Raw genomic sequence first — 24,869 nt, 5'->3', positions numbered from 1 at the left:
TTCAAGTTTAGTGGCAAGAAAAATTTTAATAGTATCTAGTTAGAAATACAAGCATGTATTACATGTAGATTTTATTACACAAATACATTGGCACAGTGAACTACATCAAACCAATTACATTGCTGTAAAAGTTTCTGAACAAACCAGAACTACTTAATGACTTAATACTATCCCAAACAGAGAGAGAGGACACACTTCACAACCCTTTCCCTGACCTTTGGCACATTATCTGCATGTAAACTGATGTTTGAAATCAATATGCAGGAATGTCAGGTCACCATCAGATGTTCTCCCTGTTCTTCAATTGACATTGATTGCATACACTTATTTAGTAAGTCTTCTTCCTTTTTTTCTTCATTCATGTATGATTCAGAATCTTTTGTAGAAACTGAAGGAAAAATAAGAGTTCATATTGTTTTGAAAATAAAGTTCTATTTCATCCTGAAAATTCAGATTGGCATGTAATTATAACCTTCAGAATGACTTAGCTTCTTAAGCCTTTAGCAAAAACAGATTACTTTCAGTTTGCAAAAATTTTAATCATCTCCCCACCCCAAATCTTTTTAAAATAAGGTACACAGTACTGTATTCTAGTGAAGTTGTTGTACAGAAGTTCTGTTACGAAATCTTATTTTATAATTGATTTTCATAATTAAAAAAAACAAACTTGTTGCCATTGAGTCGATTCAGATTCATAGTGACCCTACATGACAGAGTAGAACTGTCCCATAGGGTTTCCAAGGACTGGTGGGTAGATTCAAACTGCTGAACTCTGGTTAGCAGCCGAGCACTTAGCAGCTGCTCCACCAGGGCTCCAATAACCTTCAATAGATTCAGCCAAAATCTTATGGTTAGGAGGGAGTTAAGGTGGTCAGTTGCCTATCTTAAGTATCTCTTCATTTCCCTTTAGTTCCTCCTCGTGTATTTGAGACCACAGGAACTTTTCTCCTACCTGGGGTTTCCCCTAAACTCTTCTTTTTGGAACTAGCCTTACCTTCTCCTCTGTCCCTTCCCTCACTGGATAGGCACAGTGGTATTTACAGCAGAGCTGAGTGGTGGTGTCACACAGCACTGAGATTTCAATTCAGAAGGCCTCCTGACTTCCCTATACACTAAGGTAGTAACTTTAGGAAATTACTTAACTTTCATTTAATCCGTTCTACTTTATCAATTCTGAGGAAGACTTCTGAACATTCAGTCTCTCTTCCTCTTGTCTTTTTCATTTTACAGTATTCTATACTTGTGGTCAGTGGGTATACTTGTGGTAGAAGGATCCTTTACACTGATCCTACCCAAGTTTGAATTTGTTTGAGTTGCATCTGTAAATTTTGATATCACCTGCTTGGCTCACCTTCACTAGTTTGTTGACTACCAAACAAGTGCTAAGCTTAAAGTCATTCTTTATTAAGTCTCTAACCCTGATATTAGGAGTCCCTGGGTGATGTAAATGGCATAAACACTGGACTACGGATTGAAAGGAAGGCCTGGGGATCTGCTTCCAAAAGGTCACAGCCTTGAAAACCCTATCGAGCAGTTCTACTCTGCACATACGCGAGTTGGAATCAGTTGCAACTAACAACCACCTTAATATGTAAATATCTTCAGAAGTAGAAATGCCTTGAATTTCACTCTTCTGAGCAGTGTGTTATTTTTAATGAAAGCAAAACCTGTATTTCATGTTTAATTTTAATTTACTTAGGTCCCTGGGTGGTACATAAACAGCTCGCACTTGGCTATTATTAACTGAAAGGTTGGCAGTTTGATCCACCCAGCAGCATCCCAGAAGAAAGGCCTGATGATCTACTTCGGTAAGATCACAACCTTGAAAACCCCACGGAGTACAATTCTACTCTGACCCACATGGGGTCGCCATGACTTGGAATTGACTGGACAGCCACAGGTTTGGTTTTTTGGTTTGGTAGTAGAAATTAAACTATATTTGTTTAGTATATTTTAAGCATAAAGTCTTTATAGATGGATATTTTTTGAATTTCCCATTTACCTGGTTGCATGAACAGTCTGCTTGGTCTTCTAAAAATCTTCAGCGACTTACATCTTGTTTTAGGTGCATATCCAGTTTTTAACCTATAAGAAAGGACACTATCTTAACTGGAGTCAACAAAGTGAATAGCTGCCTAACTCATGTGGGAAACAATGTCAGAGTTCTTCTAATTAAGCTGCCAGCATCACCAAAGAGATCATTTCAGGCCCCAAATTCTCCTGTTACTTATTCACCCTGAAATGCAAAGCTATTATAGTGCAGACTGAATACTCTTCTTAATCTCTTTCCCCTGTTTCCTGTTTTGTTTTATCATATTCCTCTGTGCAGAAGTAACCATGTGCTTTCTCCTTTTGGAAGTGTTTGTATTATTCAAAATTTGAGTAGGAATCATATTGAAAAGGGAAGTTTTCCATCTCTCTAGCTGATCAAGAAATATTTACAATTCCACAAAATACTTTGAAAAGTAAAGTGGCAGATCCCAGTCAGCTCAGTAAAGAATAAAATTACATCCTTTCCTGCTTTTTGAAACCCATTCTAATTTTAACAAAGTGAACATATTAGGGAACACAACCTTTAATATTCAGCTATCCTTCCAATAAAATAGGACCTTTTCCCCCTTTTAAACAATACGAAACAGACCCTTCTTTGTTTCTCACTGGTCGCCAAAGGGAATGCGGCACGATCATTTCAGGGGTGCAGGCAGCGGTGATGTTGGAAGGCCCTGAGTCCTCTCTCTCCAGCTGGTGTCGCCAAGTGGTGCAGGGGTAATGCTGTTTCTGGGAGTAACGTGAGCTAAGGCGACTCCTGTGATGAGTGAGGACGCCTGTCATACAAATCATCTGTTAGAAGGACCTCCCCTCTCTTGGGAGACCTCCTGAGAAACTCATGGGAGGTGCACCTGCCTGGCTTCTGGGAGCTGCGCTGAATCACGTGCATGTACTGTCTCTTCATTAGTGTTCTCAGGTAGTTGGCGTTACAGATCTTAGCAATGGTGCACAGATAGCGCTTTTGGCCTGTGGTGAGGTCCGGATGCTGAAACACGGAATAAATGAGGGGATTTGGTCGGCATTTTGAACAGAGGTTGGCAACATTCGTTATCTGAAAGAATGAATGTATTCAGTGGAGTTGCACCATATGTACGTTTAACTTTAACACAGATTCAACTATGTTAACTTGGCCAAAAAGAGAGGAAGAGAAATGGCTGTTTCAACAATGCAAGTGCTTGTGCTTGCCTTTCCACTCAAGTGGTTCCCATGTGCTCTGAGGTTTGAGAACCACTGCCCTAGAGAAACAAGGAGGGTGTGAATCCACTGTTCCGTATTAGCTCCCACAGGCCTCTCAGTGTGAGCATTTGCCTTCTCAAATGGTGCTAGTATTTAAGATTTTTTTATTTTTTAAGGTATAACATGGTACTTAAAAGCAACCCAATTACTCTGCTTCATCTCAACTAAAAAATCTTTCCAGCAGCAAAAGAGCAACTGGCTATGCGGGGCATGCCGCAGAGCGGCATGGGGGTCTCCGACACAGATAATTCTGACAGAGACTTTCACTTTACTTGCTGATTTTAGAAGTTAATGTTTACTTAAGATGCAAGACTCCACTCTGTGTGTATATATGTGTATATGCACATCTGCACACACATAGAATTTACTGAATTAAATGGGTAATAGACCCAGAGAAGATTCAAAATGTTAATCTGAAAAATTTACCAGTTTGCACAGATCTTTAGTAACCAATTCACATTGAGTTAGAGATGATACTTCTGGCAACTATGATTTTTAATGAGTAGTGCAGGTTAACAGTAGTAAAATGCTTGCTTATTGCCCTTTTTTCGTTAATCTACTAATTTTTCAGTCCTTGACTGAAATCTTTATGAGGTTGGGTTTCCATCTCTAGGATGGTACTTTCTTTAAACATCTTTGCGCTTGGGGCATTAAGCTTCCAGAATAAAGGTACTTTAGTTCTCAAGTCTCATAAAGCCCTGAAAGAATCCTTATGATAAGGACTCTATAATGTCAAAATCCTCACAATCACTCATGAGTTTACCCAATAGATACTTAGAATCCTAGACAATACGCTGGTAATACCTTGTTATCCGCAGTGCCTTACCCTTTAAGTAGCTCATTTTCAATAAAATGTTCAGCTCTGAAAACAAAAGAGTACTGGTTTTTAAATAAAATACCACTTTTTGTGTTAGCATACCTTTAGAAAGGATGCATCCTTCATTGATTTTGGAATGTGAATTGTCTGAATTGGAGGAGTTTTCCATAACTCCTGCAGTTTGGCTGTGTGTGAGTCCACTCTTTGTCCATCTTTGATTCTATCTGCAGGCAAGGACGTTATCATGTGACTTTCATAAGCAAAGATCAGTTCCACAGACTGTTTAAAAGATCTGTATATTTACATGTACCAGCAATTATTCTGGAGGAGTATTACGAGTATTTTGCATCAGATTGTTAAATTTAAAGCTACTTATATCACTTGTTTTTAGAGTACACAAACTAAGATACTCACAAACACTTCCTATGCAGTATTAAAATAATTTTTATTCAAAGTGATTCAAAGGTGGCAAAGCTGATTCCTTTTGTTAAATTATATGTGGACTACATTATTTCGAACTCAGCTGAGATGCAAACTGTTGACAGTAACAGTTTTTTAGTTTATCCTATGTCAGAAGTACGCTAAAGAGCAATCTGTATGCAGGATTTGTGCTTTAAAGATATACAACAATATTATTTTATCATCCATTTGATTTTTGTCTGTAGTTTTAAAATTCTATTTGCTAGGGTGTGAAAGCATTAATATTAGATACCAGTCAGGGTATACCATGCCACTATACCATACCTCACAGACATTTATCTTAGATGTAGCACACCTGAAAGACTTAATTTTAGGTGGATTTCCTTGTATTGGTCTCAATATAGAATAACACAAATTTTATCCCTTTAATGACACATAAGCTTATTAAAAGTTATTTTTACATAGTTTCAGTTATATCATTGTTTTTAACACTGTGGGCAGAATAAAAGAATGGCCTTTTAATAAAAAGAAAAGTTGAGCTCTATTTCCAGAAGAAGAGAAACTAGTTTCCAGTTTGAGGCATATTAAGAATAGTCACTTAATCTAGGGTAAAAACTTCACTTTGGGCAAGACGAACATCTAGCAAAATTTAGTGAGAAAATGCCTCTTTGTAAATACCCCTCTATCCACGCAACCACTGATGAACTTTCTGCTGCTATAGAGGCATTTTCTTGGGTTTTATATAAGTGGATCATACAGTGTGTACTTTTTTTGTCTGGCTTCTGTCAGCATAATTATTTTGAGACTCATTCATGTTACATACAATAATAGTTCATTTGTTTTTAATGCTAGGTAGTATTCCATTGTATGTGTACCTCAGTTTAACTTTTTGTCCACCTGTTCATGGACATTTGGGTTTTTCTAGTGTTTGACTATTGGAAATAAAACTGGCAGAACAGATTTTAAGTTAAAAGCTTGTAGCTAACAAAGTGAATTAAATAAGCACAGTTTTGTTTTATTAATTAATAACAAAAACCCAAAACCCAGTGCCGTCGAGTTGATTCCGACTGATAGCGACCCTGTAGGACAGAGTATAACAAAAGCCACTGTAGATTTGCATTTTAAATTGTAATTATTTCTTCAAATTTTGGCAAACTGTATGGTTAGTGCAGATAAGTAAGAGCTATGTTTGCATGCTGGAGGTCTAACTAGTTTGCTTGCTAACAATGGAAAATTACCTAGAAATTGTGTTATTATGACCTTTGACACATCATTTCAAATCTGTAATAACAGAGTGAATACCAGTATAACATTTTTAAAAGTTTGTTTTTAAAAAATCCTTTTGCAAACCATAATCGTGGGCTAACTATCTAGAAATCTCTCTCTTGTGTCCCTGCTAGGCCATATTGCTGAGATGCATATTCTAGCCTAGACTCAAATTTAATTTGTCAAAGGACTGATAGCAGTTGTTTACAGAAAACAAAAATAAATTAACTAAACCAAGTAACTTTTGAATACATCCCTTGAACTTTATGCCCTCAAAAGGAACTCTAAGCAAATATTGAACTTGAATTACTAGACATTTTTTTTTTTTGCAAAGGCATGGGTTAACAATTCTGAAGCTATTTATTATACATTTCAGAACTGAGCAAATGAGTAAATATGTTGTGGTTGGTGGGAGCCAGGTTTCACACTGTTGGAGAAAGGAGTTACCTATTAATATGGAAAGGGGAAAGCACAGAATAAACTCTGCTTTTTGGCTTGGAGTTGCAGCAGTCAGTGTGACCTCATGAATTTTAATATAAATACTAGGTATTTAGACCAGTGGCTATCGATGTGTATGGGTATGTAGACAGACACATACACACAGAGACAAAAAGCGAATATAGTTAACATTTGCGGGAATCTGAGTGAAGGGATCCTGGAATTCTCTGTACTATTCTCACAACTTTTCTGTAAATCTGTAAGTCAAAATTTTTAAAATTAAGTTGCTATTTTTGATGAACTGTCTTATGTTATTATAGGAAAGTAGTTTATTTTTATGGAGTCTTGGTAGCACAGTGCTTAAGAGCTATCTACGGCTGCTAACCAAAAGATAGGCAGTTCGAATCCACCTACAGCTCCTTGGAAACCATATTGGTTAGTTCTACTCTGTCCCATAGGGTCACTATGAGTCGGAAACTACGACAGTGGTTTTTGTTTTGATTTTAGTTTATTGTTAGAGCGATTATAAAGTCTTACTAAATCTAGTTGAAAAATGGGTTTTGCTCATTGTCTTGATGGCTGTCAAATTTTAGTTGTGTTAAATCGGATTCAAAATAATACCCAGCTTCCCCTCTGAGAGTTGACTGTAATGTTTATATTAAATAGGGTGAGGCCTTAATTCCAAATGCAAAGGAAAACAATAAGTCATTTGTTAAGTACTAGCCTTTTTCTCCTGATTATAACTAATAACTTTCATTGTAGATTTGCGAAGTACAGTGTATAATAAAAGAAAGTAAAAACACTATCCCACTATCCATTAGTAACCATTTAAAACTTTTTGAAATGTTACCTTTCAGAGATTTTTCTAGGCATATATGTATGTTTTTAATGTGAGTAGGGTCCTACAGTATACAAACTTTTATTTTGATGTTTAGAAATTTTGCTTTCATATAATTGAATTGATTTACTCCATTTACTGATAATTGTTAAAATTTCTTCTTTAGAGAAATCATTTTCCTCCACGTCTGGGATGAGAAACAATTAATTTTGTGTTTTGTTTCTTTTTTACATTTAACTCTTAATTCAGTAAAAATTTTGATTAGGTAGGAATCTAAATTAATGAGACCAAAATTAAACACATTTAAAATGAATACATTTTATCTAATCACATACACACACGTAGCATACAATATGCATGCACATATTTTTTTCTATAAGGACTCTAAGGACTGTAAATTTTCCAAGGAAAGGCAAATGTGAGTCCAAGTTTATATATAGTTGGATTGAAATGAGACATTTAAAAACTACAACTACTGTGCTTTTTAAAAAATATATATTCTGAGATCAGTAAATTCCATCTCCCTTCTCCCCCCCCACCCACAAAAAAGCAATTACTAAGAGGTCTTTGGGGGCCTGTCTTACTCTGTTTACTCCAAGCAGAGAAGGAGTAAATACTTTGAAAGCACTATCATTTACTTCAAGTGAGAGGAAAATATCTGCATTGGGAAATATTTTTTATTCTTTAAAGCTGTTATATTTAGAATTTTTCCTTTAATCTGTGTTTAAACCCCAAGCTATGTGCTGTGCTTTTCAACCAACATCAGTTATAAAAGTAGCTAATTCAATTCATTGCTGATTTTGAAATACCTTTTTAAAAATGCTTGATGTGATATTGACAGGAGAGAAAGAACCTGCTGGATTGTTCCTTGAAAATCTTAAAAACTTAGTTCACCAACTATGCTAATGAAGCCTATTTTTAAAATTCTATTGTGTAAGTAGTTACAGGCATATTGGCTTCTCTGAACCAGGTTATTTATAGGTATTATTGGCTTTATATGCAATACTCACCAGTACCTTTGGAATTCTGGTAATAAGAATGTCCTGCTGATCTGTTTAAAAAAAAGGGGGGGGGGTAAATGATATATGATAGACAGCTTTATAGGCAATAAAGAGGTATTTAAAATGAAAAAGGGGCAGTATTCCATATAGCTTTTACTTTCCATGTTTCCAGCAGACATAATGTCTTGTAAAAGTTTTCTTGTAATTCTTGTTAAATTCTGCTAGCGCCAGGCTTTTTGAAAGTGAGTTATCTGTGACTTTTACCATACTAGAAACGATTTACTTTGGTTTTACTCTTACAGCCTCCCACTTCCTACAGTGCGCTCAGTAAAGTAGTATGGGCTCCTGTGCTAATCACGAGGCATTTTCTTGCTCTGTTTTAAGTAATCTGGATACTGAAAAGACTATCCTATGAACACAAAAGAAAATATTCTTTGATGGTTACGAGGGTGGGGAGGGAGGGAGAGGGGTATTCACTAATTAGATAGTAGACAAGAACTATTTTAGGTGAAGGGAAAGACAACACAGTACAGGGGAGATCAGCACAACTGGACTAAACCAAAAGCAAAGAAGTTTCCTGAATATAACCAAACGCCTCCAGACCAGAGTAGCAGGGGGTCTGGGGACCATGGTTTCAGGGGACGTCTAGGTCAGCCGGCATAACAAAATGTATTAAGAAAGTGTTCTGCATCCCACTTTGGTAAGTAAAAACACTCAAACACTAGCAAGCGGCCTTCTAAGATGCATCAATTGGTCTCAACCTACCTGGAGCAAAGGAGAATGAAGAACACCAAAGACACTAGGTAACTGTTAGCCCAAGAGACAGAAAGGGCCACATAAACCAGAGGCTACATCAGCCTGATACCAGAAGAACTAGATGGTACCCAGCTAAAACCGATGACTGCCCTGACAGGGAATACAACCAAGAGTCTCTGAGGGAGCAGGAGAGCAGTAGGATGCAGACGTCAAATTCTCATAAAAAGACGAGACTTAATGGTCTGAGACTGGAGAGACCCCAGAGGTGGTGGCCCCCGGACCTTCTGTTAGCCCAAGGACTGGGACCATTCCCAAGGCCAACTCTTCAGACAGGGATTGGACTGGACTATAAGACAGAAAATGATACTGACGAGGAGTGAACTTCTATGTGGGCAGCTCCTGTCTGGAGGCAAGATGAGAAGGCAGAGGGAGACAAGCTGATTGAATGGACGCTGGGAATACAGGGTGGACAGGAGGAGTGGGCTGTCACATTAGGGGGAGAGCAGCGAGGGTTACATAGCAAGGTGTGTATAGTTTTTGTATGAGAGACTGACTTGATTTGTAAACTTTCACTTAAAGCACAATAAATAAAAGACTATTCTATTCTTTGTTATATGTAATTGAGGTATGCTGGAATTGATAAATAGGTCCAGAATGTCTCTAATTCTGTACAAGTTCTTTTTTTCTTTTCTCAGATTAAGTCAAAACACCCTTCCTTCTCTCTTCCTCTCATTTACTCAATGACCAAGGGTTTATTGATTTCCTGATATATTTAGAATTCAGCAATTTCTCAAGCACTGTGAAGAACCGGAAAGAAACACACGACCCGTCCCAACTTTAAGAAGTCTTCAATCACCACATATTAAAAAAAAAAAAATGGTTGCAGCCGCAGCCATGACCATGGGCTGAATTGGGCAGCGAAAAGCCAATGGCTCTGGCTTTTACGGGAATAATGGTGGGAAGGGATAAGGAGGCATAAAAGCAGAGGCCTCCAGCAGTGACTTAAGCAGCTGTCTTCACCATCCAGGAAACAGTAAAAACATGCCCAAAATGAAATGGGTTAACGAAGAAAGGCACTTCATTGTAAAGAAAATGTCAAGATCAAGGTGCCTCTAATATTAATAGTCATCTGTCTCCCTGGCGATTATGAACTCCGGTTTGACACACACAAGGCTCTGGTTTATTGACTCGGAAGCCCTCGGAATGTGGGGCCGGGCACTTTTTCTCCCTATGCTGCCCTAACCTTTAAATAGAGCGACCTACTGCGGCCCAGCCTGAGGGCAACTTATCCAGCAAGTTTCTCAGCGCCCCCTCGGGGCGGAAAGGTGCACGTGGGCGACTGTCGGAGTCGCCGCCTTCAGTCATTGCAGCAAACCCTCCCTAGAGGCTTCCCTCAGAAGCCCTTCCCCTACACGGTGAACCAGTCAGCCTCCATGTTCCCATCCCGACCCCAACAAACGTTCCCCTTCTCTCACTCCAGTGCACTGGGGACCAGTCCATTCGCGGAGCAGCTCGCTCCCACCCCTCCTCCAGCCGGGAACCCCACAGCCCGGGGCTGTTCGCGGTGCCCTCCAAACCCCAAGGTCCCCGCAGCCTCACCCGCCGCCGCCACCCTCGGTCCAGGCCGCTGCGGGAGGCTCTGCGGAAGAGTTGCACTCGGTCCAGGTGGACACTGGCCCCGGGCCTGGCATCTTGTCTCCGGTGCCCTGAGCGCGAGCCGTGTGCGGGAGCAGCCGTCCCCTCCCTCGCCTCAGCACTCGTGAGTCAGGCCGGGAGATATTGGGGTGAAGAGGCGGACGCCGGAGTCTCGCCCCCTCCGACGCGGTCCGGACACTGCCCGAAGAGCTTCGGGAGAGCGGGGCGGGCTGATCGCGATCCCAGAGCTACGTTGGGGGAGGGGCCGAGGGTTCGCAGTTGATCGCGCCTTGGCACGTTTGCGTTTTTCTGTGCAGGGGATGCGTCACGGGAAGGAACTATACATTCTTCTTAAAACAAGAGGTGCCTTCCACCTCGATATTCCAGACCCTAAGCAAATTTGCAAATCTTGGGTGTCGCCATCTAGACCAAACATTCGTTCGTAAACCAAGAGCCAAAGCATCCGGCGCAAGGATGCTGAGCGTTATCCGTTATCCGTTATCACCTAGGCAACCAGGCTTCGCCTGTACTCAACCGTCGACTTCCGCAACTGCTTCTGCGCACGCGCAAACACCAGGCTCTACTCCACCCCTTCAGGCATTTCTTCAGGACGCGTTTCACACGGGCTTGGCCCGCGAGCCTCTCCGTAGTAAGACGTGTGGCAGAACGGGAAACGCCGGAAGGAACTTGGGTTGTGATTGGTCCGCACGTCGTGTTTCCGGAATTCCGTGGGCGTCGCGCGAAGGCGAAGCGGAGCGTGGTGGTCCCACTCTTGGTGCGGTGTTGCAGACGGTGCTGGGAACCCGAGGGCCGGTATGCCTCGGTATGCGCAACTGGTCATGGGCCCCGCAGGCAGCGGGAAGGTGAGGATTTGAAGGAGAGAAAAGTCGGAGTTCGTGGGGCGCTGGGGGTTCGGGTCCTGAGGTATGGAGAAGCGGGTGTATGTAGTGGGAACCCTGGGTAACTCTCTTCTGCTCTATTTCATTCTTTTGAAAGGGTGGTAGCAACAATTGCTAGTATTTGTCGGATGCTTTCGCCCCCAGATACTGCGCTAAACGCCTCATTGATTTTCCACAACAACTCTTTGAGGCTGGTCGCGTTTTTACTTCACAGAGAAGGAAAAAAAGGTACAGAAGGTTAAGTTCTTTGCCTAAGGTCACTGAGCTAGTAAGTGACGGCTGGAATATGAACCTAGTTTTGTCCAACTCCAGAACCGTAGCAGTGTTTTTCAGAGCTTGGTTGACGCAAGCATAGTTTTGGCCTTAGTGGACACTGCCTCAAGGGGTTGGAGAATTCTTCTAGGGGATAGTGGTGTCCCTGGCCTCTTCTCTCATTCCCCTGGCCTTGTGACATTACAGAGCACCTACTGTGCCACCATGGTCCAGCACTGTGAAGCCCTCAATCGGTCTGTCCAAGTCGTGAACTTAGATCCTGCAGCAGAGCACTTCAACTACTCTGTGATGGCCGGTGAGTCCAGGGAAAATCGGGGAGGTCAGGTAGAGTAGGTGCTCGCTGTTCAGGAGGAAAGTTGAGAAATTAGTTATTACAGTCAGCTCCCTGGTTTCCAAAATATGATTTTAGCACACATGGTGAACTGGAAAGGCAAAATGTTGCTTAGTGACAGCCACTCCTGATGTTGTGTCTTGGTCCTTGAGAAAAGAATTAAAAGTGAGTGAACTCCTTCCGCATCACCCTTCCCTTCTCTCCCTTAAATGCTTAGTCTAGCTGTAGTGAATCTGGTATAGTGCTGATCACACTATAAGTGAGCAGCCTAGGCTTTTGAGGTTTAAAAAAAACTTTTTTTTTTGTTTAATTTATTCATTCAAATGTTTTTTGAATTATTTTATACTAGACACCAGAGTTATAGCAGAGAACAGGACGATACTATCCCTGCCTCATGAACCTTTTCGTGGGGGAGATAGGCAGTAAATGAAGTGATAAACATCTGCACATTTGTATTAAGGACTGCAAACAGGATGATGGCGAATAACTGCAGGAGGCTGCTTTAGGTGGGGTGGGCATGGATGATGTCTCTTGAGGAGGAGATGTTTGAGCAGGCTTTCTGTCTCTCAGTATTTTTATCCCACTGGTAGACCTACTTTTTTGGGGATGCATATGGCCCAACAAGGTTTCCTCAACTTGAGATTCACATCACTCTCTGATCCAAGTGTCTCAGACCCATTAGTGTCCTTGGTTCATCCTTTTAGGAGACCAACTTTATTGTCCCAACTTGGGTCAGTTCTTTATCCCTGGGGGAGGGCCTAGGAAGATGTTATTACAGTAAAACCTGCAAAAGCTGGAACCTGTGTAAGGCCGAAACCTGTCAGAGAAAGAAAACTAAAATATTTTCTCCTAACAGAGAGCAATAGAAAAGTGGTAAGCTGCACCCTGTCAAAGGCAGAAAACTTGAGAGGCCCAGAAAAACAAAGCAGTCCTGTCGAGTTCTGATTCTCACAGGTTTTGCTATAGTATAAAAATGAAGCCCAGTTCTCCATAAGTGGAGATTGTGGGTTTGAGCACAAAGGAAAAACCTGAGGTAGAAAATTATAAGTACTGATTTGTCAAAATTAATAACGGTGAGAGAACCACGTATATACCAGGATTTTTTAAGCTCCTACAAACAGTTTGTAATCGACTACCAACCTAATCGACCCACTGGCAAAGGGTTTGGTTTTTTTTCCTTAATAGGTGGCTTGGGGGCAGTGGTTCCATGGTAGAATTCTCGCCTTCCACGAAAGAGCCCTGAGCTCAGTTCCCAGCCAGGGCACCTCATGCATAGCTGCCACCCGTCTGTTAGTGAGGGCTTTTGTGTTGCTGTGATGCTGAACAGGTTTCAGCAGAGCTTCTAGACTAAGATGGACTAGGAGACAAGCCTGGCAATCTCCTTTCGAAAATCAGGCGGTGAAAACCCTGTGGATGACAATGGTCTGATCCACAACCAGTCATGGGGATGGCCCAGGACCGGGCAGCATTTAGTTCCATTGTGCGTGGGGTCGCCATGTGTTGGGGGCCAACTTGACAATAGCTAACAACAGCTACAAAGATCAGTGGTTTATGTACATTCTCTTAGATAACCCTCATTCTTCCACCTCAGGATACATGATTTTTCTCCCCGATTTTACAAATAAGACAGTGAGGCTCAGGAAGGTTAAGCACTTCTGGTAGGGTCATCATGTTAAAGAATGGTGGTTGGGAAGAAAAATTTTTAATGCCGGCTAAGTTTTTTTGGTTGTTGTTGTTTGGTTTGGTTTTACTTTTTTGGAATAGGTAGTACATATTCACGTGGTTCAAAATGCAAAAGGTACAATAGAATGAGTATATAGGAAAAAGCCTCCCTCCCAGCTCTGTATCCCAGCTCCCCTCCCTTGAGGCAGCCAATATCACCTGTCTCTGGTGTGTCCTTCCACAGATAAGTCTTATGCAATCAAATACATACGTGTGTTATATATATGTAGTGATTTTTCATCTTTTTTTTTTTTAACACCAGTGATGGCGTACTTACAGAATTCTGCACCTTGCTTGAATTTTTCACTTAACGGTATACCTGAGAGATGGTATTTATTAGTATTTCATTCATTTTGTATCGGTGGACACCACGTACATAAGTAATTTCATACGTGTGAGTTTTTTATATAGTAGGTAATTCTTACTAGTAAGGTTAGGAAATTTTCTGTGGAAGTTTTGGTATCCTGGGCCCTGTCGTGCCTTTGCAGACATCCGGGAACTGATCGAGGTCGATGATGTGATGGAGGATGACTCCCTGCGGTTCGGTCCCAATGGAGGATTGGTATTTTGCATGGAGTACTTTGCTAATAATTTTGACTGGCTGGAGAACTGTCTGGGCCATGTCGAGGACGACTACATCCTTTTTGATTGTCCAGGTAAGTCAGTAATTTCAATGTGTCATTTCCCTTGAAGTCGTGATACTTCTGTCCTCATTGGGGAAAGTGAAGTGAGTGTTTATAGTTCTAAGCTCTGTGCTGTAGTAAGGTCAAGAGTTCTTATTCATGGGCTCTGATTCATTCATTGGGTGTACAGAGTGCTGACTTGAAACACTGGGAATAGAGCAGAGGGCAAGGTAGGCATGGTCTCTGCCCTGCTGGAGCTCACAGTCAAGTGGGGGTACCAGCTGGTATAAACAAAAATCATCCGTTTATTTAATGCATGGTTGTGTGACGGGTGCCCTGCAGAAGTAGCAAGAAGGTCAGGGGAAGCTTGTGATCAAACGGTCTTTAAGCTGAGCCATAAGGTGAAGGAGAGGGAAGAGTGGTCCAGGCAAGGGCACAGCATGCTGAGGACCTTGAGGCAGGAAGGAACGGGGTGGGTTGGAGGGACCGAAAAGGCTGGTGTATGGAACATGGCTGGAACATGGTAACCAAACAGGAAAATGTCATGAGGTGAGGCTTCTTAAACCGTCTTATGAATTTTAGGCTTGATCCTAACCTCACTATGATCATTTGTGACCCTCATGTTTCTTTCTTGCTGTTTACTTAACGTGCCTCCAGAAAAGCACACACATCATAAGTGTGCGGCTTGAGGAATCTTCCCAAACCGTACACTCCTTTGTGACACTTTTTTTTTTTTATTTTATTTCTCGTAAAAATATACCCAGCAAAGGATATATCATTTCAACAAACTCTGCATTCAGTGACATTGTTTACATTCTTGGTATCCTTTTTCACGTTATTCCACCACCATTAAGTCACTGCCTCCTAAGCTTCTCATCTAACCTTTGTTGTTTCTTTGTAATTTTCGTTGTGCTTTAAGTGAAAGTTTACAAATCAAGTCAGTCTCTCCTATAAAAATTTATACACACCTTGCTATACACTCCTAATTGTTCTCCCCCGATGAGACAGCACACTCCCTCCACTCTCTCTCCTCGTGTGCATTTGGGCAGTTTCTGGCCCCCTCTGCCCTCTCATCCCCCCTCCAGACAGGAGATGCCAACACAGTCTCACGTGTCTACTTGATCCAAGAAGCCCATTCTTCACCCATATCATTTTCCATCCCGTGTTCCAGTCCAATCCCTGTCTGAAGAGTTGGCCCTGGGAATGCTTCCTGTCTTGGGCCAACAGAAGGTCTGGGGACCATGACTTCCGGGGTCCTTCTAGTCTCAGTCAGACCATTAAGTCTGGTCTTTTTACGAGAATTTGGGCTATGCATCTCACTGCTCTCCTGCTCCCTCAGGGGTTCTCTGTTGTGTTGCCTGTTAGGGCAGTTATTGGTGGTGGCCAGGCACCATCTAGTTCTTCTGGTCTCAGGCTGATGTAGTCTCTGGTTTATGTGGTCCTTTCTGTCTCTTAGGCCCATAGTTTCCTTGTATCTTTGGTGTTCTTCATGCTGCTTTGCTCCAGGTGGGTTGAGACCAATTGATGCATCCTAGATGGACTCTTGCTAGTGTTTAAGACCCCAGACGCCACTCTCCAAAGTGGGATGTAGAATGTTTTCTTAGTAGATGTTACTATGCCAATTGACTTAGATGTCCCCTGAAGCCGTGGTCCCCAAACCCACACCCCTGCTTCACTGGCCTTCAAAGCATTCAGTTTATTCAGGAAACTTCTTTGCTTTTGGTTTAGTCCAGTTGTGTTGACCTCTCTGTATCGTTTGTTGTCTTTTCCTTCGCCTAGAATAAAACTTACCTACTGTCTAATTACTGAAAACTGCTTTCCCTCCCTTCCTCCCTCCCCCCTCTCTAACCATCAAAGAATATTTACTTCTCTGTTTAAACTATTTCTCCAGTTCTTGTAATGGTGGTCTTATACAATACTTCTCCTTTTGCAATTGACTAATTTCACTCAGCATAATGCCGTCCAGATTTCTCCATGTTATGTAACGTTTCATGGATTCATCGTTGTTCTTTATGGAAGCGTAGTATTCCATTGTGTGAATATACCATAATTTATCCATTCATCTGTTGGTGGGCGCCTTGGTTGCTTCCAACTTTTTGCTATTGTAAATAGTGCTGCAGTGAACATGGGTGTGCCTATATCCGTTCAGCACTGACTTTTGATCAGCAGAAGACTAAAGTGTGACAAAGCCCATTTTCTGTGTAAAACAGGATTGTTTGCTTGGGAGCCCCATGGCGGCAGCACCTTAGGTTTTATGATTGTTTCAAGAGGCTGTGAGGCTCCTTAAGAATTCGACATATTAGTACCAGGTGTCTTTGTTTAAGACCTTCCAGGAAAAGCTTATTTCCTCTAACGTGATGATTTAACACATTTCCTGCTTGTCTTCTTGTGCTGCCCTTTGTGTAGGTCAGATTGAGTTGTACACGCACCTGCCTGTGATGAAACAGCTGATTCAGCAGCTTGAACAGTGGGAGTTCCGAGTCTGCGGGGTTTTCCTTGTTGACTCTCAGTTCATGGTGGAGTCATTCAAGGTATGAGGACAAATCCACTGTCAATTTTAAGTCAGGAGTACAGGCAAGAGAGAGTATCCTTTAATCATAATGATCCTGAACATTCCAGGGTTATTTAATGCACCTCATTGATGGAGTCCCTGGGTGGTGTAAATAGTTCATATACTCAGCTGTTAACCAAAAGGTTGGGGGTTCATGCCCAACCGGAGGCACCTTGGAAGAAAGCCCTGGCAATCTGTTTCCAAAAAATCAGCCATTAAAAACCCTATTTCCATGGTTGTGCTCTGACACATTTGGGGTCACCATGAGTCAGAGTTGACTCAAGGGCAGCTGATTTTGTTGGTTATTACTAAGTGACAGTAATCTTTTTTATAACTGAAGAAAACTGTAAAATAGTGCAATAAAGTCATACCAATTTTGAGAAGCTGCCCATCAAGAATGGGGCTGGTGTATATTTATAAAAGTCTATTTTTAATTAACTGAGAGCCTTATGCCCAGTTCATGAATTACCTGAAGTGTGAATATTTATTTGCTTATGTGCGACCAATTTTATAAATAGCCCTTGAGGACTATTCAGTGGGAAGGGAGGCTGAAGATATCTGTCTGAATTGAGATTTGTGATCACTGTAGATTAAATCCGTATCATCCCTTTTTATCCTCGCCTTAAGGAGCCAAGAGTCAACCATCTGACTAGTGAACTGTCTCTTTTTCTATAACATTAGCTTTTCTTTTTTACTGAGGTCAGTTTTGTTTCAGTTAGGAGCAGAAGCCTTCTTTTACGCAGAGACCATGAACTTTGTTGGTGCAGTTAATTCATCTTCTCTTTTTTGTTTCTTCTTTCAGTTTCTTTCTGGCGTCATGGCAGCCCTGAGTGCAATGATCTCTCTAGAAATTCCACAAGTTAACATCATGACAAAAATGGATCTGCTGAGTAAGAAAGCTAAAAAGGAAATTGAGAAGTGAGTTCTTAACACCATCTGTTTTAGTTACCTAGTGCTACGATAACAGAAATATCTCAAGTGGATGGCATTGAAAAACCAACCAAACCCACTGCCATCGAATTGGTTCCGACTCACAGCAACCCTATAGGACAGAGTAAAACTGTCCCGTAGAGTTTCCAAGGAGTGCCTGGTGGATTTGGTTAGCAGCTGTAGCACTTAACCACTACTTCACCAGGGTTTCTGGGTGGCTTTAAGAAACAGAAATTTAATTTCTCAGTTTAGGAGGCTAGAAGTCTGAGTTCAGGGCACCAGCTCTAGGGGAAGGCTTTCTCTGTCTGGTCGGTTCTGGGGGAAGGTCCTTGTCTTTTTTTAGCTTCTGTTTCTTGGTCCCTTAGAGATCTCATATGGCATGGCATCTCTCTTGTCCCATCTGTGCTTGCTTGCTTGCTCAATCTGCCCTTTTATATCTCAGAAGAGATTGATTTAAGACACACCCTTCACTGGCACTGCCTCATTAACATAACAGAAAAAACCCATTCCCAAATGGGATTACAACCACAGGTATAGGGGTTACGATTTATAACACGTATTTTTGAGGGCCACGATTCAATCCATGACGCTGTCTATGTGTTATCATCAGAGCTCAGTTGCGGAGATAAACCTCTCAAGTTTTATTTGTCTATAAATTAGATTCCTGATTTATTCTTTATTAACAATGGTCTTCTTTCTCGCTTTTGAAGGTTTCTAGATCCAGATGTGTACTCCTTGTTAAATGATTCTACAAGTGACTTACGAAGCAAAAAATTCAAAAAATTGACTAAAGCTATATGTGGACTGGTAAGTTTGTAGAATACTTTTAGTGACCTGGATTCTTTTTATAAAATTTCTAACTCATACGGTAAAGAAGAACTAGATAAGGAGTTTTATCTGTTTTAAGAAGAGTAATGTGACTATCTGCTGGTGTTCTTTGTCATTGCTTCTTACCACCAAAGCAACTCTCGGTATGAAGGATGTCCTGAGCTGCAGGGAAAGAGGGGTCATACTGTAGTTGCCGTAACCAACAGCACACAGAACTTTCTCCAGAATTTGTTAACTGTTTTAGAGTCAGCATTTAGCTTTAATGCTTAGCTCAGTTTATGATTTTGTAATAGTTGAGAAAATGAACACCAGGATTTTTAACTGTCCTCAGATGCTTATAGAGTCTCTGGGTGGTGTAAAGGGTTAATGCATTGGGCTGATAACTGGAAGGTTGGAGGCTTGAGTCTACCCAGAGGTGCCTCAGAAGAAAGGCCCGGTGATCTGCTTCCAGAAAATCAGCCATTGGAAACCCTATGGAGCACAGTTCTACTCTGACCCACGTGGGGTTGCTGTGAGTCAGAATCAACTTGATGGCAGCTGGTTTGGTTTTTTATTTTAGAAAATGGACTACATGGTCAGAGTCGGTCTTTCCCTAATAAGGTTTTGATAATGTCTGACGGGGCAACAAGGAGCCTTGGTGGAGCAGTGGTTAAGCACTCAGCTGCTAACTGAAAGGTCAGTGGTTGGGACCCACCAGCCACTCCGTGGGAGAAAGATGTAGCAGTCTGCTTCTGTAAAATTTATACCCTTGAAAATCCTGTGGGACAGTTCTGCTCTGTCCTTTACGGTTGCTCTGAGTCGGAATTGACAACAACGGGTTCGTTTTTTTTTGTTTGGTGGGGCAACAGTAGCGAACACAGCTACCTGGCAGCCCCTTCGTCCTGCTACTTGGAACAGTCCTGTGTTTCCCCCTGGGGAAACACCCCCTCCCACAATTCTTAGTCTTGAGGTTTAAGTGGTGCTGGCTTCCGCATTCCAGGGACAGGCACGGGCTAAGGCCAGCTAGTCGGAGCATCGAATGCCTATGACCACAGACAGGCTCGGGGAAGGGCTCCTGACTGACACAGAGCCAGGACTCTGGACTCCGGACTGGTTGAGAGAAAAGCACATTGACCAGAATTTCCACAGTAACAGTAACTGGAGCTGCCATGTGCCGCCTACGTGAGCCTCTGCAACAATCTTAAATATTTATGTCTGATCTCTAAAGGAGTTACACAGCATACTATTAACACGTAGGTTTCGTGTCTAGTGTGACCGGTGCTGAATGTTGACATTTTCCTGGTTTCTTGGTAGAGCGGGGGGTGAGGATAAAGTGGGGAATGTGGCAATATCATGATACAGAGATTTTCACAGAACAGAAGGGCAGAGAGCACAGTCGAGCCTTCTGGGAAATCAAGGTGGGAACATCAGGTCAGAAACGTAGGCCGCCTTCTCAATTTCTCAGCATACGTCTGTATGTCCCTGCTCAAGACACCTGTTCGGTCATGTCCTCAAACAACTTCTGAGTCATTGTGGAGACAACTGCAGCTGTTGCATAACTTCATGTCGCTAGTGTCCAATACCATTTGGCTGCTTTCTCTTTCTCTCTCAGGTCAAACTCTAGGGAGAGTACACCTCTGATGGGCTCAAACAGGCTTTCTTTGGTCAAAGCCGTAGGCGTCAAATTTGCTGACAAATCTGTGGATTGTAACCCCAGGTCAAATGTTTACCCTCATCCAGCCCATGGCCGCTCTTAGGAAAAGCACAGGCAACCCACTGAGATTGGTGGGGCACTGCAGGCTGCCTGGGCAGTGGCTTAATCCAGAAGTAGTTATTGGCAATGGCCAATAAATTAACTGATATGTCTAGTATTCCAGGCCATATGGGGATCTTAGAATTGTTCATGCCCTTTTGAAATTTCCCTTAGTTGGGGAAATCAGATAAATACCCATGAAGCAGCAAGTGTCCAGTTAAGTAATAAGCTAACAGTGTTCTAGTAGGTCAGAGGTCAGAAAAATCAATAATGATTTGCTGATGTTCCCTTTCCAGCTGTCTCCTTTGCCTCTCCCCTCCCCCTCCCACATTTGTAATTGGAAATACAAAAGGTTATAGAGCTCAAATGTAGGTTGAAAATGATGTATCTTGCACAGCTTCAGAGTGGATCTTTCTGAACTCCCCAACTTGCAGATCGATGACTACAGCATGGTGCGGTTCTTACCTTACGACCAGTCAGATGAAGAAAGCATGAACGTTGTATTACAGCATATTGATTTTGCCATTCAGTATGGAGAAGACTTGGAATTTAAAGAACCAAAGGTAATTTCCAAGCTTGGGCTGTTGGATGGCTTTTGGTGGCAATGGTTCCTGACACTCACTGGCCTCCTGCAAAACTCAGGCAACTCAGATTAATTTTTGTCTGAGAGGTGGCGGTGCCCCGGGCTTTCCTAGGTGAGCTCTGAAATTCACACCTGTGCTCAGCAGTCAGATCAGCTTTATTCCCCCTTTTGTTGAGACAACACGATTCAGCTAAGTCTCCTTGTAATCGGAGCTTGGGGGGTTTTGCAAAGACAAGAAGCTATGCTGTTGAGCTTGGGCTGCCCTCTCATACATCAGTGGAAAGACTGATGGTAGTCAGGCTGTTACCTGAGAATCAGTGTGAGTGACTGTAAACTCAAGGGAGAACTGCTTCTAATGACAGATAAGCGCTTTAATTTACCACATACCTGGAAAAATCCTACCAATCATGCCTTTTGTTACTCTTGGCCGTTACCTGTAAGCAACACCCAGAGCTGCTGTTGGGTGTTAGCTCATTAGAGAGTATCAGTGGGAAAATATGTAGATACATACCAGGTCTACCTGAGAGGAAATGAAATGCGTGTTCTGTTTTGTTTCCCTTGGGTCAGGAACATGAAGAGGAGTCATCTTCTATGTTCGATGAATATTTTCGAGAACGCCAGAATGAGTGAAGATTTTACTGAAAATTAACTGTGTACACGTGAAGAGCTTCTGGCTGAACCCACAAGACATTCTTCTCTTTAGAGGATGCAGTAGTAGAAAGCTACGTACTCTAATGGAAAAAAATACTACCGTCATGTACCACGTAACATCCATTCGGGCAACATCCAACTGCATATATGTCCATGGTCATGTAAGATTGTTGTTGGGGTTTTTTTTGAAAGGGGAAGCTGCTCTCCTTTTGTTTGTTACTTTATTTGTTGTAATGGCTTTAAAGACCCCAAACCCCCAGAGTGAATGAGCAGTGGGGTTCCAGGGCGCATCCCAACCCCTGCAGCACCTCGTCTTCCGTCTCCTCCTCTCCTTCCTCTCCTCCTGGCTTCGTTTACCCGTCCAGCAGCTGTGCGTCCATTCACTCCAGGTACAGGGCAGTGCCTGCCACAGCTCCTGCCGCGGTGCTGGCGGGTGGCTGGCGGGGTCTGGAGTGCTTGCAGGCTCCTGGCTCCAGGTGGCTGCACGTGATCAGGAAGCGGCCTCACCAAAACAGCAGTGGCAGCCAGAGCCGCCACCACCAGTCATGCTCCGTGGCATCTACACACCCTGTCCCCACCCCGCACCTGAACGTGCTCAAAGTCCCAATCTGGCTGCTGGTACAGCCCCAGGCCAGCCCACAGCCACATACCTGGCAGGGCCGGCCTCCTGTATCCAGTGAATACAGTTTTCAGGCAAGTCTCGTGGGTAGGTGGCGGCAGAGGCTGCTGGGCCTGGGCTGCTACTGCTCAGGCGATGGAACAGTGGGCGGGCTGGGGCCCATAATCCAGGGCCTGTCTGTGTGTAATGCGGTGTTCACACAGCATCCAAGTCGCATAACAGCCTATTTCACAGAATGTATCATGGTTGTTAAGCAACACGTGACTGTAATTGGCTCTTTGTCCGCAGATGCCTGAATCATGTTCTGAGTTATTCTGCTGCTGTTTAAAGTGGAATCATTTGGTGGTGTTTTAATTCCATCAGTTTAGGTTTTAAAAGTTGAAAAGAGTGTACATAGATTTGTATATAACATAAATTAGCACCTGGACTACATTTAAGACCAGACTAACATTTTTACTGTTTGGTTTCATTTTTGAGGGTTTTGGGGGCAGCGAGAATTACTGTAACAAAATATACACATGTATATATGTCCAAATGAAGAAATCTATGTCCAAATGAAGAAATCTAGAAGGATATAGATAAGGCTTTGCTTCTCTGTATCTTCAGTTTTTCTGCATTGAGAATGTTTTATTTGTACATAGGTAGTCCCCGATTCTTAAAACATGCTGGAGTTAGGACAAACTATACTTGTGACAGTCTGGTTTTTTTGTGTGTCCTATCACATTTTTATCACTGGTACCATGTACTGCATACACTGTTGCAGTGTATAATTGGCTGGTGCTCTCATCCTCAGAAGTTCACTCGCAGATGTTCAAAGGTCAGATTTATAAAGATACTGACAATAAAAGACAATAATAATGAAAACTTAAAAAAAAAAAAAAGAGGTATTGGAGTTACATCAGAATTGACTTCCGATGGACTCGCCTTGAGTCAAGGACTACCTGTAGTTAAAAAATTTAAATAACTATTTAAAAATGTATGCACCCACACACACAAAAGAAACAAAAAGGTAGCACTAGCCCTTCATTACACTCTTGTTTTCCAGTCAGAATTTGGAGCAGTCAGGGCACATTTTTGAATGAGTAGGTTTCACCCTTTTGTCAAAATGCAGGCAGTGATTTTTCTTTTTTTAAACAAAGTTTGTAGCCTGAGCATTTAAAATTTTGTACTTGCCTTGAATAATAACAAATACTAAAATTTTGAAAGATGTAACTTTTTTCTTTTTAATTCTTGCTACACTGAATTATGTAGACCCCTTCGAAAAGCTGCTGTTAGGGATTGAATTGTGTCCCCCAAAGAGCTAGCTAGCTTGAAGTTCTAAGCCCTGGTACCTTTGTCACTTGGAAATAGGGTCTTTGAAGACGTTATGAATTAATATGAGGGCATCCTGGAGTAGGGTGGGCCCTAATCCAATATGAGTGATGTCCTTACAAAAGAGAAGAGACAGACACAGGGCAGAATGCCATGTGGTCATGGATGCAGAAATCGGACTTGTGCTACAGTTGTAAGCAGAATGCTAGGGGCTACCAGAAACTGGGAGAGACAAAGGATCTTCCCCTGGAACCTTCGAACAGAGTGTGGTGCTGCTGACACCCTGAATTCCAATTTATAACCTCCAGAACTGTGAGGGAATAAATTGTTGATTCTGAGCCACTCACTTTGTGATACTTTGTTACAGCAGCACTAGAAGTCTAATAAGGCGCAGTTTGGCCAGAGACCTAGATGAGAAGTCAGCTGTAGGAACATGTGGCAAGTAGAGTGTTCCAGTTTGAAAGGCTGCCAGAAGAAAAGGCTCCAAGGCAGGAAGGAACTTGGCTTACGTGAGGTCCTTTCTAGGAAAGGACTAAAAACTACTGCACTATTCATATGTTCCAGCCATGCAAGTTCAAAGTATTTTGCATGTAATTCATTTAATTGTCAGAAAGCACGGTAGGTACTGTTATTTCCATTTTCAGTTGAGGAAATTGAGGCACAAAGAGGTTAAACCAAACCAAAGGTGTTGCGGTCACATTGATTCTGACTCAGTGACTCCTATAGGACAGAGTTGAGGTGCCGTGTAGGGTTTCCAAGGAGCAGCTGGTGGATTAGAACTGTCAACCTTTTGGTTAGGAGCCAAGCTCTTAAGCAGTGCACCACCGGAGCTCCATAAAAAGAGGCAGCGTGCCCACAGTTATGCAGCTAGTACATGTTAGAGCTGGAATTCAGACTCGGTGCACACTCAAGCTTGAAAGAATAAATGCGTGATTCCCTTCACTTGTTCTCCAGTTTCCTCATTTTTAAGAGTTCGGCTCATTCATTCAGCACATATTTATAGATGTTTACTATATACCATCAGTATTATGGGCCTGGGGAATAAGCAGGGAACCGAAGGGGCAAACCTCCTTCCTGACGCTTCCGTGGTGGGGTGGCACAAACATCGAATGTAAACTAAATAATAGAATATACGAGGAGTATTTTTTTTTATGAGAAAAGGTGGGAAAGAAGGACAGGTAAGGCGGGGTTGGACTGGGATTGAATTTAAAATAGGGCGGCCGGGGGAGGTTTCACTGAAAAGATGGTATTTGAGCAAAAACAGCAGGTCATTGATCACCGAGATCCTGTAACCTTAAGACCCAACTACCTTTCGTGCGCGCCTTATGCACGCACAACGGAGTCCCTGTCTAGTGCTCGG

General features: G+C 42.3%; 2 protein-coding genes across 2 annotated transcripts; one reads left to right on the top strand and one right to left on the bottom strand.

Moving 5' to 3' along the window:
* Positions 1-16: 16 nt before the first annotated feature.
* FAM216A (family with sequence similarity 216 member A) lies at positions 17-10,658 on the bottom strand. The gene is made up of 7 exons (XM_049867056.1): positions 10,421-10,658; positions 8,075-8,115; positions 4,205-4,326; positions 2,905-3,034; positions 2,642-2,825; positions 2,003-2,085; positions 17-388 (listed from the first exon to the last, which is right to left on the bottom strand). The coding sequence occupies exons 1-7, from the start codon at positions 10,510-10,512 to the stop codon at positions 270-272; spliced, it is 771 nt and encodes a 256-aa protein (XP_049723013.1). The 5' UTR covers positions 10,513-10,658; the 3' UTR covers positions 17-269.
* Positions 10,659-11,109: 451 nt separating this feature from the next.
* GPN3 (GPN-loop GTPase 3) lies at positions 11,110-21,832 on the top strand. The gene is made up of 8 exons (XM_049867050.1): positions 11,110-11,319; positions 11,815-11,923; positions 14,170-14,337; positions 16,711-16,835; positions 17,658-17,773; positions 18,496-18,592; positions 20,780-20,908; positions 21,496-21,832. Exons 1-8 carry the CDS (start codon positions 11,272-11,274, stop codon positions 21,556-21,558), a joined length of 855 nt encoding a protein of 284 aa, XP_049723007.1. The 5' UTR covers positions 11,110-11,271; the 3' UTR covers positions 21,559-21,832.
* The last annotated feature ends 3,037 nt before the right edge of the window (positions 21,833-24,869 follow it).

The sequence above is a fragment of the Elephas maximus genome, chromosome 22, assembly GCF_024166365.1.
Source record: "Elephas maximus indicus isolate mEleMax1 chromosome 22, mEleMax1 primary haplotype, whole genome shotgun sequence".
Taxonomy (NCBI): domain Eukaryota; kingdom Metazoa; phylum Chordata; class Mammalia; order Proboscidea; family Elephantidae; genus Elephas; species Elephas maximus.
The sequence above is the reverse complement of the archived record's forward strand: the minus strand, read 5'-3'. Positions and strand labels throughout refer to the sequence as shown.

Bases quoted from the DNA above. Each gene is read 5' to 3' on its own strand.
- GPN3 (XM_049867050.1), top strand. From the start codon at position 11,272: ATGCCTCGGTATGCGCAACTGGTCATGGGCCCCGCAGGCAGCGGGAAG. The intron at 14,338-16,710 runs GTAAGTCAGTAA...CCCTTTGTGTAG, and splicing joins CATCCTTTTTGATTGTCCAG to GTCAGATTGAGTTGTACACG. The intron at 20,909-21,495 runs GTAATTTCCAAG...CCCTTGGGTCAG, and splicing joins TGGAATTTAAAGAACCAAAG to GAACATGAAGAGGAGTCATC.
- FAM216A (XM_049867056.1), bottom strand. From the start codon at position 10,512: ATGCCAGGCCCGGGGCCAGTGTCCACCTGGACCGAGTGCAACTCTTCC. The intron at 8,116-10,420 runs GTGAGGCTGCGG...TTTTTTAAACAG, and splicing joins ACCGAGGGTGGCGGCGGCGG to ATCAGCAGGACATTCTTATT. The intron at 3,035-4,204 runs GTATGCTAACAC...TCCGTGTTTCAG, and splicing joins AGGATGCATCCTTTCTAAAG to CATCCGGACCTCACCACAGG.